The 16,405-nt window shown below is 39.4% G+C and overlaps 2 protein-coding genes across 6 annotated transcripts in view; one reads left to right on the forward strand and one right to left on the reverse strand.

Moving 5' to 3' along the window:
• The first annotated feature begins 534 nt into the window (after positions 1 to 534).
• Positions 535 to 2,930, forward strand: LOC132156107 (transmembrane protein 170A). Its single transcript, XM_059564967.1, has 3 exons — positions 535 to 991; positions 1,786 to 1,956; positions 2,577 to 2,930. Exons 1-3 carry the CDS (start codon positions 850 to 852, stop codon positions 2,705 to 2,707), a joined length of 444 nt encoding a protein of 147 aa, XP_059420950.1. The 5' UTR covers positions 535 to 849; the 3' UTR covers positions 2,708 to 2,930.
• A 2,859-nt stretch (positions 2,931 to 5,789) lies between these two features.
• The window catches only part of LOC132156109 (capping protein, Arp2/3 and myosin-I linker protein 2-like), a 41,121-nt gene continuing 30,505 nt past the window's right edge, over positions 5,790 to 16,405 (reverse strand). For 2 of the 5 annotated variants that reach the window (XM_059564969.1, XM_059564973.1), the window contains 9 exons: positions 14,704 to 14,807; positions 13,747 to 14,530; positions 12,478 to 12,582; positions 12,117 to 12,153; positions 11,889 to 11,957; positions 11,210 to 11,560; positions 10,172 to 10,279; positions 7,852 to 7,956; positions 5,790 to 6,169 (listed from right to left, as the gene is read on the reverse strand). In XM_059564969.1, the coding sequence (XP_059420952.1) occupies positions 5,955 to 6,169; positions 7,852 to 7,956; positions 10,172 to 10,279; positions 11,210 to 11,560; positions 11,889 to 11,957; positions 12,117 to 12,153; positions 12,478 to 12,582; positions 13,747 to 14,530; positions 14,704 to 14,807 (1,878 nt within the window). In that variant the 3' untranslated portion in view covers positions 5,790 to 5,954. The remainder of the gene's footprint in view (positions 6,170 to 7,851; positions 7,957 to 10,171; positions 10,280 to 11,209; positions 11,561 to 11,888; positions 11,958 to 12,116; positions 12,154 to 12,477; positions 12,583 to 13,746; positions 14,531 to 14,703; positions 14,808 to 16,405) is intronic. The other 3 variants (XM_059564970.1, XM_059564972.1, XM_059564971.1) reach the window with 3 other exon arrangements.

A 16,405-nucleotide genomic window follows, 5' to 3' on the forward strand; every position in this document is an offset into this window, starting at 1 on the left:
AGAGAGATGCTTAGCACTTGTTGGCCCGTTTGCCTTCTGTCTGCGGTCCAGCTCACCCCTAAACCATCTCAATTGGGTTCAGGTCCGGTGACTGTGGAAGCCAGGTCATCTGGCGCAGCACCCCATCACTCTCCTTCTTGGTCAAATAGCCCTTGATGCCTTCAGTGTGAATCTACAATTTTCATAGTCATGAAAATAAAGAAAACTCTTTAAATGAGAAGGTGTGTCCAAACTTTTGGCCTGTACTGTATATATACATATATATATACATATACATATATATATATATATATAAACCTGGTTATTATTAAAGCTAATTCAATTATCTTTTTCACGTACCAACCTTATGCAAAAAAAAAACTATAATGGACGGGATAATTATATAGATTATGGACAGACCACAAAATAAGATGTAAATAAAATCAAATAAAATCATTAAAACAACAACTTATTTTCAATTTATTCATTTCAGTTTAAACTTTCACATTCTATCCATATGACATGCGAATCTGTTTTTACGGATACCAAGAAGGGCCAGACTCTACAAACCGTACAGGCCCCGCCCATAAGCCTGAAGCAAATCGCAGGTGACAGCAAGATTATCTCAAACCCGACAAAGTTGTGGTCGTTAAAACTATATTTTTCTCTGTTTTGAACGGTATTGTAGAACACTCTTAGGTTGACCGTGCTTTCAGTGTAATGAAAGTAAATCCGAGAACTCATCGCGTTTCCGCAGTTCAAATAGACGTTCATGCAGATGGATTAGCATCTGTGCTAAAAACAAACGCTCAGCTCAACCCCACATCCCTTTTCTAATGCTGTTATTCAGATTTGACACTTTCCTCACGCATGATCGCAGCGTTGATCTTAAGAGAAATGCAGGAGGAATATAAAGTAGGATTCGTGAAACAGATCCTAAGTTTGAATTTGGTGCCGAGGAAAAATGTCACCAACTGCGGGAGGAACGACACGTCTCTGTGCGATTTCTCCGGTGAGTGTTTAACTGTAGCAGACATCACACATCATTCCGATCGGATTATGTTTCTACTACTATCAGACATTATTATTGTGTTTTATGGTTTGCATTGCAATGAAAAAGGTGTCAAGTTTTCAGACTGATAATGGGTTAGCAACTAATGCTAATGTGTTAGCTTGACCGGCTAATGTGTTTGCTAAATTTATGGTGTAAGTTAACTCAGAGAAGGCGATCACAGTTATAAATGTCTGTCTGTTTTTATCTTCATACCAGTAGTTCTATCTGTCTGTAAGAATAGACAGACAGACCGTAAGTAAGACAGAAGACAGGTATTTCTACAGATAGATAAACAGACAGACAGAATGACAGATATTACTACAGGTGGATATCTATGTATCTGTCCGTTGTTCTAAGACAGACAGAGCGACAGATATTGTCTATCTATTGGCCTGTCGTTCTGTCTTCTCCATCCATCTGTCTTGTCTCTCTCCCTCTATTTATAAATCAATCCTTCTATGTATTGTCTGTTTAACCACCTGAGTCTACCTGTCTACCCATTACTTCATCCATCTCTCTACCTGTCTGTCAATCTGTCTTCTTCAAGTTGTGTGATGGAAATATGAAGTTAAGTAGTTAATTTAATATTACAGGCTTGTACAATAACTGATGATGCTTCACCACTAACAAACAGTCTTTAATTTCCACAGTGCCAGTCATAAGGTTACGTGGGAGATGTTGACATCATGGGAAGGGTTGATAAGACTGTTGGCTGATCTTCAGGCTTTAAATGTGATGTCTTGCTTTGGCAGAGATGTGGTATGGGGTGTTTCTGTGGGCCGTTGTCTCCTCGTTGGTGTTCCACCTGCCTGCTGCCCTCTTGGCTCTGGCAACCCTCCGCAGACATAAGATGGCACGATTTTTCCCAGTCGGCATCCTGCTCATGGGCATCATCGGCCCGCTGTTTGGAGGGGTTCTCACTAGTATGTAGCTTTTCTTTTTTTTCTGGTTCTAGTTTCTAGATCTAGTTATAATGAATAAGATACGCTTCTAGACCAGGGGTGTCCAGTCCAGCTCTTGAAGGGCCACTGTCCGGCAGAGTTTAGCTCCGAGCCCAATTAAACCCACCTGAACCAAAGTTATAAGTGACGTTACATACAGCCAAGTATGGTGACCCATACTCAGAATTCATGCTCTGCATTTAACCCGTCCAAAGTGCACACACACACAGCAGTGAACACGCACAAACCTTGAACACACACACAGAACAGTGGGCAGCCATTTATGCTGCAGCACCCAGGGAGCAGTTGGGGTTTCGGTGCCTTGTTCAAGGGCACCTAAGTCGTGGTATTGCTGGCCTGAGACTCGAACACACAACCCTAGGGTTAGGTGTCAAACTCTCTAACCACTAGGCCACGACTTCCCCATTCTCAAGGTATTCAGATTACTACAATCTTCCACGTAGATATGTTGAGGTTTGCCCTCCAGGACCAGGATTGGACACCCATGATCTAGACATACTAAATGTATTTAATCTTTTATTGGGACATATAATGATTAAATATTCACTAAATATTATACTTCTTATACAAATGTATTACAGGTGCAGCCATAGCAGGAGTTTATAAGGCGGCTGGGAAGAGCATGTACTCCTTGGAGGCCTTGGTGTTTGGAGTGGGACAGTCTTTGTGTGTTTTTATCATTTCCTTCTTCAGAGTGCTGGCTACCCTGTAGCACTGAGACATTAGCACACCAGGCTGCCAACACAAGGAGAGGAAGCAGTTGAGTCATCTGGGCGTCATATGCAAAACATAGAGGCCTTACTTCCCAAGCAGTCCCAACAACTTGTTTCCTTTGATACAGAACATTGGTATTTTTCCCACACGGGTTTCTGATTAGTTCTTCGAGTAACATGGGACTTTTCATGTGGAAATGAAAATTACAAGCTACCTTTAAAGCAGAACTAGCCTTGTATTACAGGTGGAGTCATCTTGCACATATGTATTTTTTTAATTAATCATTATAATTGATATTTTGTTGTTAGTTTCTTTTCATTTTCCTTTCTTAACACTAATTCTGTCTTTTTATAAAGTTTTTGGATGAGGCAAAGACTCATTTGATGTACATACAAAAGCCCATTTATGCTTCAGAGGAACAATTTGCATTCACTTTGCACTGATTATATGAATCCATTAGGCCAAAGGCTAGAAATCTAAATTTGTTTCTCTGCTTCACAATGTTTTATGTGTATTTTGCCTCTGATTGTGGGCATATTTGATGAGATTAGAGTTAAATACGCTTGTGTGTGGACTTTGACATTGTAATCGTTTCACAGCATAAGATTTCCTGCTGGAGTTAAGTGGCTTTGGTTGGTTAAATTACATATTTGTGACCCGTTTTTACATTTAAAGTCATTAAGAGTTAGTTTTTCAAGTGGGCTCCTGGATTTGGCCTTCACATTGTTATTTCTGTATATATTAGAGTGATACAGTGAGCTTTGAGACTTATTTGCCCATAATATTCTGTATGTGGCAGCCTCACCTCTTATGCCTAACATGTGAATGTAAAACAGATTTCAGCTGAATCCATCGTTTAAACCTTCACCAAAGAAATTATAACACTATTCTTCATTCGTTATACGTCGCAGACACTGTTATTTTTAGTGGAAAGATAAAACAGTTACTATAGAATGTACAAAATTATAATCTGAAACCCAAGTTTATGTACAGAAGTATATAAAATAAGATGCTATAAAACGTGTGTACTCACACATGTAGATGTTCTCCTTATCTTCTACAGCAACTACATTATAAGCAAGAGGTGTAATTCTGAAACCGATATGAATATGATCGTAACACACAGTAGCAGAGTTTTTAGATTTATCTGAGGAATTATCTAAACCAAACTTATTTCTCAAATATTAGTTTCACATTTCTTCAGTATAAGCATTTGCAGACTTGTGTTCTCCCATATTGCAAGCCCTCAGGAAGTTTAATTCAAATCTCTTGTGGTGTGAGTTAATGTAAATCAGACTCATTATTTCCGACTGGAGCGCTAATATTAATGGGACACACTGAAAGCTATGCTTTATTCCTCTGAGCCTATGGTCTCTCAATTGCACAAATGGATTTATTTTTCTAAAGTCCAACCATTCATTGTGGAGTGACTGCTCTTTGTTTGTTTTTTTGTCTTTGATTGTATGGTCTTTTCGAGAAATGGATTTACTCTTTAGAATGTGTTATTTTCAGTTGTTGTTGTTGTTGTTTTTTTCTGGGAAAGTTTAATTTTCTTATCGTAAAATAAGTGCCAATTGCTAGTAGTTTAATGAAATAAAATGGTTTAGATTATAATAACACTACCTTGTTTTGCTATTGTGATTTGCTGTCCTGTGGTTTGGGGTGTAATGTGTTGCCCAGGAAGATAAATGTGTGCCTCAGATATGAAAATAACCGCTTAAAGAGTAGTAAAAACAATTTGGTTGTATTCCAAATGGAGGGTGGTTTGCTCAACCCACTCTCATCTGTGGTTTAGGGCAGCTCCTGTGTTCTCCAGCACTTCCATGGTCACAGATGGCTCTCCTGTGTTCCATTAACATTGACCAGCCAGATCTACACAACAGCCACTTGCTTTGCACTGGAGGGAGTAACAAGCTGTAGAAACACGTGGAATGATGACTCAAATCATGTAAACTTTTCTGCTATCAGTGGCCTGGTTAAACTGGAATAAAACAAGATTATAAGAAGTGTAGAACAGTATTTTTGAATATAGGAGAACTGTTCATTACCATAACAGGTTTGAATACACTGATTTTAGTGTTATTAGTTTGCATAATTACCGTAAATATAAGGGAGCGGGGGGAAGCATTTGGCTGGTGTATGTCATGTATGAACCGAAAGGACAACCAAAATGTGAGTGTCATTTGTAATCTCAAAAATGACTTCATAACTCTTAAGTCCCTTTCAAAGTTTTAGCCACTTTGCAACATCAGGCTTAAAGCTCTTTCATAAAACTAAATCTTAAATATACTTGTAGTATATTATGTAATACAGGTTTTAAATAAGAAAAGTGCACCACAAACATATGCAGGGAGCCAAACATAACAGTTCATATAGACAGAGGTGCTTCTGAGTGACTGCAGAAAGATTAACTTTTTTTTTTTTTTACATTTTTGTATTTATAGAAACTATATGTAAGCTTTTAACCTTGAAATATCATTGTCAAAATCATACTGATGGTTCGCGGACTTCTAATAAGGTGAAAGGCTTCTGTTTCTTTCTTAAGGTCCCCCCAAACGTCTGTTCCATGAGTATGTAATTAAAGCACTTCAAGTCAATAATAAGGTTATACGGAGTTTCAAAGTCCCAAAATTCACAAAACTACATACAGTAGCTTTAAATGGATAGTTCACAAACATGGGGAAAAAAAGAAAATTCTGTCTTTATTTACTGACCCTCAGGTTGTTTCAAACCTGTATGAATCTCTTCTTCTTCTTTTTAATATTGTTGGTCTTCAAACAGTTGACGGTAACCATTGCCATTCAAAGTATGGAAAAAGAAATACTATCAAAGTCAGCGGTTACCGTCAGCTGTCGTTTTGTTTTACCAACACTTTTAAAAATATGTTCCGTTCAACAGAAGAGAGAAACACACAAGTGTAGCACGCAACATTTGGGTGAACTATCCATTTAAGTTTAACCAAATCACTACTAAGCATTTTATTACCAAACTTCTTCTAAATTGAGCCAGGAGGAAACCATGTTTTTGAGAAAGGAAAGAGACAAGCATGTTCACATCCATAAAAAAGCAAGGACTCATAATGACACAACAGAATTCACTTTTTAATCATTGTTAACAATTATAGGTATTCATTTACTCTTCTTCTTTTTTTTTTTTTAAACGCATTTGTTCATAATTCATTCTTTTGTACATAATCCGGCGTGCAAGGCAAAGGTACACATGATAGAAAATAGATTTGTGCAAGGTCAGTCCATGTGTGCCTCAGATGAGGGGGATTCAGTTCTTTGGTCTGATGTTTCTCCCTGCGTTGTGTGCTCCTCTGAAACTGTCTCCCCCCTCTCCTGGTTGGTCACTTGCTCGCCGAGCCCGGGTGGGCTCTGCTCTGATTGGCTGACTGTGACTGTTGTGCTGTCCGTCTCATCGACCTGTCCAGTGCCGTTCTCCTTCTCCCCAGCTTTCCCTGTGAATGCACATGATGGACACGTAAGCATGATATCTAATTGAACTACTGCAAAAATGAGTTTAGTACACAAATATCTCATGCACACTATATAATCATATTAAAATTGTATAGAAAGTTACTATTTAGGTATATGTTTAAAGGGATAGTTCACTTTCAAATTAAATTTTGATATGTTTTAGCTTACCTCAAGGACATCCAAGATGTAGGTTTCTTTGTTTCCTCAGTATTTCCCATTTTGATATTTTTAGGTCCAACCGTTCTTGTCTGTGACTCACATAATGGATGTCTATGGTCACCACCTCAAAGAGCATGCAAAGAGGAGTCAAAATTAAACAATTCCCCATCATAAGTACACATTGATGACCTAATACAAGAAACGAGCGGTTTGTGTAAGAAAACTAACAATATTTATATATTATTTTTCCTTTTGTACACAACCACATCCAACTGATCTGAGTTCGCGAGTGCTTCCCGATGTGACGCGCGTGCGCGCTCTGGCTTAGTCTGCGCAAGCGCGGAAAGCCCCGGATGTGATGTCTCGCGCATGCACATCACTCATTGTTTACCACACGCTACGCTTTCAATCTGCACTGTCTGAAATATAAAGCAGTAATTGTAATAGATTAATGTTTATAATGCACCCTATAATCGTTGCGTTTATAATAAAAATACAACACATTACTCACTCTATTGACAGCGTGCCATTGGGTCCCTCTGGCATTGGACGTCGCCTCCAGTTTATACGTGGCAAACTAAACACAACGTGCAAAACGCTGCGTCTCAACAGCGGAGAAAAATCAGGATCTTCAGTCAGGCAGGCGTGTGATGTGATACTGTCAATGTCCTCTCGTCATCTTGTAGTTGTTCCATTCGTGACAACATATGCTCTCTACTTCTGTTGGCATCTCACAACACTTGCTACTAAAACACCACCAATTTTGAAGAGATCTCTGTCTCTGAGGCTTGAAGACGTGCTGCTGCAGCGGATCGCTCCTGAGTACTTGGTCTGTGTATTCTGTTTCAAATAAATATGGTTGTGAAAAGAATTCAACGTTGTCTATGGATATATTAAAATCTCTTTCGTCTTCCATTGCAATTTCCTGTACGTCTAAATATGTTTAGATCTTCACAGTGAAAGGTAATACTTCCGAAATCTGTGTAAATCATAGGCAGTAAGTGTAAACAATGAGTGATGTACACGCGCGAGAGATCGCTTCCGGCGCTTTCCGCGCTTGCGCAGACTAAAGCCAGAGCGCGCGCGCACGTCACATCGGGAAGCACTCGCGAACTCAGATCAGTTGGACGTGGTTGTGTACAAGAGGTAAAACCGATATAAATACTGTTCGTTTTCTTACACAATCCGCTCGTTTCGTGTCTTAGGTCATCAATGTGTACTTACGATGGGGAATTGTTTAATTTGGACTCCTCTTTGCATGCTCTTTGAGGTGGTGACCATAGACCTCCATTATGTGAGTCACTGACAAGAACGGTTGGACCTAAAAATATCAAAATGGGAAATACTGAGGAAACAGAGAAACCTACATCTTGGATGTCCTTGAGGTAAGCTAAAACATACCAAAATTTAATTTGAAAATGAACTATCCCTTTAAATGCATCTATATACATCTTAGGTTTCTTCTGGTGGTGATGGAGTAGAGTTGATCTCTTCCTCCACTCACCTTCCTCACCCTCTGGTAAATCCTCTGAGCAGGGCGTCAGTTCCCCCAGGTTCACTCTCTTCTGCCCCGGTGACCTCTGCCGTCTTGGCAGCGCAGCCTTTAGCTCTAAGAGGGACATAATAACAACTGCCATCATTGAAAAGTGACATACAGTAGATTTGTATGTTTTATGTTACATTTGGTTTTTTAAACACCCTATGAAATCATCATTTGAGTCTTTTAGTCTGTCTTTTAGCCTTGAATTCATTTACACTTCCGTTCAAAAGTCTGGAGTCAGAGAGATTTTTTTAAGTAATGCAAGTAATTAGGACAGTAATCTAATTACACTGTTGTAGATGTAATTAGTAGCTTGTAATCATTTACTTTCTGAGAGTAACCCAACACTGATCACAGTGTGCACACACACAAAAAAATAAGCTGTTTAAACATTGATAATAATAATAAATATTTCTTGAGTGCCAAATCAGCATATCAAAATGATTTCTGAAAGATCATGTGACATTGAAGACTGGAGTAATGACTGTTGAAAATTCAGCTTTGCCATCACAGGAATAAATTACATTTTAAAACCATGTTAAATTACAAAACATTATTAAATTGTAATAATATGTCACAATTTTACTGTATTTTTTTTTATCAAATAAAGGCAGCCTTGATGACTTTTTGAAACTTTTTGACTGTGTATAGTACATTCATGGCCAAAAGTTTTGGCAGTGACATACATTTTGTTTTTTTTGCAAAGTTTGCTTCTTAGGCTGTTGTGGTGTTCATTCACATTGTTTTCTAGATTTTTGTGTAGCGTTATCAGATGCATTTTAAATAACTGCTAAAAGCTTAATTGGCCAATAAAATAACTTTTAACAATAAACAATTTTTACAGTTTTTTGATCCTGACACAAAATGACCAGCTAACATTGACTAATCATATCAGCAGCACATATGAAAGTGTGAATAAGTACTAGTCAGGGAAAATCACTCTCTTACTAATTAGATTGTAAGAGCAGACTGATAAAACACAGCCTCACAAGCAAGGAAATTCCTACAAAGAATATTGCACCTGAAAGAACCATTTACCAGGTCATCAAGAACTTCAAGAAGAGAGGTTCGACTGCAGTGAAGAAGTCTTCAGTCCTGCAAGCGCCAGGACCGTCTCCTCCTGAGGGGTCAGCTACAGAATCATGTTTCCAGCTGTGCAGAGCTTGCTCAGGAATGGCAGCACGTTGATGTGAGCACATCTGCACACACAGTGAGGCCAAGACTTTTGGACAACAGCCTGGTGTCAAAAAATGCAGCAAATAAGCCACTTCTCTCTAAGAAAATCATCAAGGACAGACTGAAATTCTGCAGGAAGTACAAGGATTGGACAGCAGAAGACTGGTGCAAAGTTATTTTCTCTGTTTTGGACATCTGGTAAAAACGATTGTTCGGAGAAGAAAAGGTGAACGCTACCATGAGTCCTTTGACGTGCCAACAGTGAAGCATCCTGAGAGCATCCATGTGTGGGGTTGCTTTTCAACCAAGAGAGTGGGCTCTCTCATAATTCTGCCCAAAAACACTGCAATGAATAAAGAATGGTATCGAGACGTCCCGAAAGGGTGACTTCTTCCAACCATCCATGAGCAATTAGGTGATGATCCGGCAATTTTCCAGCATGATGGACCACCATGTCACAAAGAGTGATAAAGAAGTGGCTCGAAGACCGTGGCCAGGCAACTACCCAGATCTCAATCCCATAGAGAACCTGTGGTCAGTCCTCAAAAGGTGAGAGGACAAGCAGAAGCCCACTAATAATAATCAACTCTGAGAACAAATAATGCAAGAATGGATGGCCATCAGTCAGGATTTGGCCCATAAGCTAATATACAGCAGGCCAGAGTGAACTGCAGAGGTTATGAAGAACAAGGGTCAACACTGTAAACATTGACTCATTATATATTTTTGCCAATAAAAGCCTTTAAAACTTATAATATGCTTAATGTTTTTCAGTATACCATAGAAACATGGAAAAATAATCTACAAATACTGAAGCAGCAAACTTCGCAAAACAAAATTTATGTCACTGCCAAAACCTTTGGCCATGACTGTGTGCTAGTTGACTTCAAAAAGTTGTATGACACATTCTGTCCAGTAAAATTCTCACTAGTATGAGAATGTCCAGCCTCCTATTAATACCTGACCAGCAATAACAACAGCAGTTGTTCTTCAAAACATCGCTCTCATTTAACATGAATAGGATTATTCAGAGCGCTGTTTAGAAACACGTGATTGTGAATGCAACTGACATATTGTGAGTGACAGGTATGAGACATCAGAGGCTCACCCTCAGGGTCAAGCATGGCAGCGTGTTGGAGGAGAGAGTCCTCGTGGACAGACACAGCACGCCGCTGGGGAGAGGGCTTCATGCGGGGTCGTGGGATAGGGAGGGTCTCTATGAGAGGAAATATGGTCAGACTGTGTCCATTCTTATAAAAGACATGAACACAATTCAGCACAAGGTCTTTGAGGCTGTTTTATGCCTTTTATTATATAGGACAGGGAGACCAGACAGTAGGAATGGGGAAAATCAGGAATCATTACAGTCAGGATTCAAACCTGTGACCCTTTATGTGTGTGTGTGCAACTGCTGAACCACAGCTATGAACATCGCAAGGTTGTTCATAACAGATTCACAAATGAGAAAAAGATCTGTATCGGGATGTATGGATGTAGGGTGGAACTTGAATTAAAATGACAGACTGCTCACAGAAAATGCTGACACATTCACAACACTTGATACCACCAGGGGATGTTCAGCTTATCGCATTATCACAATATTCATATTCTCAGTTATGTGGTTATTGCGCTAAGATAACATTTGGAGCTACAAAGAGTATTTTGGACCAACACTCAAAGAATGAATGCATTTTCATCAGGGCCCATTTGCTGCATCGGCCTCACAAGCATTGAATTACATGACTAATGAGACAGGGCTAACTGAATTGTGCTCGGCCAAGACTCTGAGAGCTTCGAGATCAGCCATCGAGGGAGGTGTTAAATGTAAACAGACACTAGTTGAGTCATTATGTGGCCCTACTTTCGTATTAGAAATTTGTTTAGACAGTGATGGATATCATAGAAGCCGGGCGTGAGTGCATGCATGAAACAAAGTGCAACATAAGAAAGAGAAGAGAAAATAGATAGGCTGTCAATCAGTTAAAGGGATGTTCAAAAAATCAGAACGGTAACTAATCTTCTTAGATTTGTCTTTAAAACAACCGGCTCATAGGAGTCATTCATTTTGAAAAAAAGACTACACTGTTGTAGTCTATCACTGTTGCAAATGCCCCACCATCCCCACTAGACTGACAGGGAGGCAAACCTTCAGTGACGGATTGTGCTCTCTCCGAACGCTCTTTGATATCCGTTCTGAGATTCCTCCGTGGTGAGGGGGCTGGGGGCGTCTCTTTGCGGGGAGATGGGGTTGGAAGCTCTTTCTCCTGAGGCTGTGAGAGAGAGATGGTCTCGGATACCTCTGCCTGACCATCCTGAGATGGGCTGGGGAGCTTGGGACTGGGTTTGGCCGTCTGTGCTGCCTCACTACCGGGAAGTAGAATGGGCTTCATGGCCGGCTTAGGGGGCAATGGGCCTATAGGACGCTCTGGAATTAATGGCCTTTCTGTACGGTGGAAGTCCATAACACTCTGGGTCACTCGAGTTGGTCGCCTGTTGTCTGGAGAAAAACAAAAGGTTTAAAGTATTTTCTAAATGCATGTTGTCTTATTGTTAACAATTCATCCATTGATATGTTTCCGTATTTGACCTTATAATTCTTAATCAAAATGTCACAAGTCAATCTTTGAGATCTTCTCTCTGGTGATGTATGCTAGATTTCTTTTGTTACAACTGACAACTGATGGATAGAACCACACCCTGCATTTTTATTTTTCAAAGTACATCACAGAAGAAAAGATCTGTTACTACATTCATTTCATCACAACTTTGCACAACTTAGCCTTGCTATGATGAAAATGACTGAAACTGGGTGATTCCTCTCTTACCTGATGAGGTGGACATTGTGCGGGGTTTCATAAATGTGGGTGGTGGCTCAGGTTTGTCAAGTATTGCCCCTAAAAAGCAAGCAAAGTGTACTAAATAATAGAGACAGTGGCAAAAAAGGCTACACACAAAATACATGCTGAGCTGTGCTAACACAGCACTAACAATGCCGCAGATTCTCACATACCAGCATGGAGCTCTACATACTGTAGCTGATAAATTCATCTTACCCTCAGAGTTGGCTTTCCTCAGCTCCTCATCCTTGCTCTGTAAGATGATAACACTGGTTTAAATAAGATGCCTAGTGAACTAATCTCTAACTGACCCAAACTCTTAATTTCATGTAAAGAATAAGCATTGATTTTGATACTGTGATATTAGCAGAATAAGCGAATATTACTGGGGAAAGGTATTTTTGCCAGATATGAGGTATTTCTGATAACAGCAAATTATTATGTCTTCAGAAAGCAGAGTTGTTCAATTAATTTGGTTCAAAAGGGTGCATGTTTTTCACACTTCTAAAAAACATGTCAAACACAAATATCGAACATCCCAGAAAGAAAACTGGAAGCATGAAATACTCACACTTACCTGGCTCTGTTTGGTGTCAGTAGGAGATGTTTTGGTAACTCCCATGCGGTGAAGCATGACATGGAGACGCTGTTCAAAGCTGGACGAGCTCTCCGAGGCATGTTTCTAGACAATGACCCGAAAAATTACCTCTTAGAATAGTTTTGTACAAACAGCACAAACAACATTTCTATCAATATTTATTCTTGGAGCTTTCAGAGCATTTTTTAGGAAGTGAATTCAGCCGTACATTAAATAGTCAATAGGAACCTCTAAAACTGATGGCACCCTCTCATCTAGAGGGATTTTGGATCAGCGATCAACAGCGACCAAACTATTTAATACTGACTCACTGTTTTCAGCATTAGCTGACAGAAATCATATTATGCAATAACAGATGCTGCAAAAGGTAAAATTTCAGCATCATGTTTATATGATCTTTTAGATGTGCTGATACTGATTCATGTTCATATATAGTGTAACAACACTGTTGGTCAATTATGTCACAAACTGCTCTGAAAACAAGAAAATGTGACAAAGGAAATGCAGATTTCACATAAAGTGACTCAACACATGCTGTCACAGCAACAAAAAAGTACCATGTAGTTTTGTACATGCAACACTGTCCGACGATGGTTTTCTTTGTGCGTACATGAACATGGTAAACAATCACTACCATGATACAGTATCATTATACCATCTTACCTCATTGGCAAATAGTTTTTTAAGCATAAATTTAACAAAAGTGAATGAGATTTATTTAATGAGATTTAAAACTGAAAAAAAAATGAATGGGGTAAGGAAAATACTCTTGATATAGATATAATACTTCAGATATACCAGATCTACTATCTATAAAAGTATATTAATTTTGTTTTAAAGATTGGGTTTTAGTTTTTTTATCATTTATATCCATTTTACTAGGTTTAAATCGCATTCGGATCAGAGGGGCACCTCAATATGACTGAATGGGCACTTTACTGTTTGCAATTGAAGGGGCGGGCACCACTGATAGTGTGGTACTTGGAAGGGCTTAAATGAAGCCTTTTTTAAAAATTTACTCAAAATGCACTTAAAAAATATCAGAAAACAGAAAATTTGCATTATGCACTGACAATACTGTTGACAGATTTTGGATTTCTGTTAATCAGCCAATCAACCAACCATATAATCTATAAATAACCAAATATTGTCAGATTAACTGGGCTAACCAATATATATCAGTCTATCACTAAATATAATCTTCATTCAACATATAGTTTAACCCAATCTAAATTACTGTTCACTTACATTAGCTTGCGTGGCTGTGCCATCCTGCTCTGGCAAGACGTCTGAGAGCAGGATGAGTGACTGCGATTTGCCATCTCTGAGAGAGCGACGGATGGGTTTGGGCCTCCGCTCTCCATCTGGTGTGCGGCTCTTCTCCAGGGTACGGTTCTTCTCCCGCTCTGAGGGTGACACAACTGGGACTGGGCTGGGGGTTTTAGTTGGAATGGGAGGTGCAGCAGGGGACAGTACTGGGACCTCTTCGGTTTTGTTTGGGGAGGAGGCAGGAGGAGTGGGAGTGGATGCAGGTGGGGTCAGTACAGGTGTGGGGGCAGGTGAAGGAGCTCTTGGTGACATTTTGTCCTCAATAACTGGTGCAGCTGTTGTTGAATCTGTGATGGTGAGGATAGTGGTGGTGGCCGTGGTTGTGGCTGCCTTTACTATGTTTTCCTCATCCAGTTTTTCTTTGTCTCTCTCCTTTTCTTTCTCCTTCTCCCGTTCCCTCTCCTTTTCTCTTTCCCTTTCCTTTTCTCGTTCTTTCTCTGCACGTGCTGCCTCCCGGAGTGGTCGGATGAGATCTGCTATTGAAGTCTTTTTGGCCTTGCCCTCAGGCACGCCGTCGCCCTTAGCCCCTCGACATGCTCGGACTTTCTTAAAGGCGAAAAAGTCACCAAACTTCTTCTTAATGTTTTTGGAGGGGGCTGTGGTGGGGATGGGGGTTGTAGTGGAGGTGGTAGGGGGGGCAGTTGTGACACACGTGGGCTCTGCAGGTTGTGCTTTAATGAGGGGCTCCTCCCTCTGGTGCTTTCTGAACACGAGGAGAGGAGAGGTATGATGGGAAATGTCTTTTGACAATCGGTAAGGATATTTCTTTGTTAGAGATCATGATTTAATCTAATGCTGTGATTAATTCCAGTTAAATATCTTTTCATTAACATTGATCTGCATACTTGAGTGTGTCTGTAAATGTTGTGTACTCACAGGGGGTCATCAGGGATGATTTTTTTGGTGAAGAACTCTTCTACACCTTCATCAACCCTCCCCATGTTCTCATTGGCCTCATTCTCGCTCTCAGCTGCCTGCTCCTGCACACATACAATTAAACACAATTAACAATTGTGTTTACAATTGTGTAACACAATTAAAATCTACTAAGTGTTTCATCTGAACAGAAGAAACTGTATCATCGCACAATGGAATGAAAATATTAACATAATTCACACAACATATGTCCCTTGATCAGTAACCTTAAACTCAACCTCCGATGGCACTGCACATTGCACACAAAACTTGTAAGTTCTAGTGAAAATAACAAGCTTCAACCAGACTGTCTGAGAGCTAGCCAATTTCCAGCAGTATGGGGTACACAGAATATAGGGTGCCTTGTCAGTTCGCAGAGAAACTAAATTCTGTCAACACTTTACAGTGTTAATGTTAGGAATACTTCTGAGGAAAAATGAAATACTTGATTTATCAAAGTTTAAAGATTCAAGTATCAAAAGTTGCATTTGATGTTGTTTAAAACTAGTGAATCTGTATTTTCATTCAGCCCCTGTTCGGAACATTAGTGTTGATGTGAAAAGTTCTTTAGACTGAATAAACTGCAGAATGGACCAGACTTTATAGCAATAGTCAAAACTCTGGCTCTGCGACCAATCAGTGCCCTTTCATTTTAGGGTTTGATTTAGAGTTAAGGTTGATAGAAATGTTGCGTAGAAAAGTTAACACTATTGTGTTTATAAGCTAGGCATTCCTGAGCTTATGCACTAGTGTTTTTGTCTGCTGTTTTACATTTTCTCACATTAAACACAGCACTATGTAAGTTGTTCTGTCTGCAATGAATTTGTCTTCAAGCAGATCTGCCTAAATGTCCCAAGAGAGAGCCAAACCCTGCCTCAGTCTCTCTGTCTGTTCCCCCCCACCACCTAATATAATTAGATACAGCCTCATCACACACATGCACACACACACGCACGCATGAGCACTTAAATGAGAGGATGAGTGCTCATCAGTGGTGACTGGTGTATCTGTCATGTAGCCACAGTCATAACACAATAGCCACAGATATGGAGGTTGTATACGCCATTCCTGATTGTTCTTAAACTCTGAGTTTTAATGACATTACACCACGCTGTGATTGTGATAAATGAGCAAAATGATTTTCGTGATGGCAATCATTCATCTTTTACTCTAACAATATGTTACCTGTACGCTGAAATCACGCTGCTGATCATTTCCACAAAGGCTTCAGAAATACAGATTTGTATTAGGATTAATAGATCTTAATCTAAATATCAGAACAGAGTCTGGAGCAGGATTCATTTCAAGTGTGAAAAGGGAAAGGGGTTAAAAAAAGTCATTATTAAAGTCCTTATGTGAGCTGTATAATTCATGTATTATATATTATATTTCCTATAGCACATGTAGGAATATATAGCATTAAATATATAATATATATATAAATAATAATATTATAATATAATATATAAGAATATAATTAATGGTTGGACAGAAAACATAGAAAGGACTTTAGGACTTAAGCAATGAACAGTGGTTCTCAAACGGGGGCAAAACTGAAAAGTAATGTTGTTTCAGAGGCGCAGCAATTTTATGGGGAAAAATGTAACAATCTGTAACGTCTTTTTATCTTACAATTCAGATATTTCTTGCAGATTTGCAAGAT

This window comes from Carassius carassius, chromosome 13, assembly GCF_963082965.1.
Source record: "Carassius carassius chromosome 13, fCarCar2.1, whole genome shotgun sequence".
Classification (NCBI taxonomy): Eukaryota; Metazoa; Chordata; class Actinopteri; order Cypriniformes; family Cyprinidae; genus Carassius; species Carassius carassius.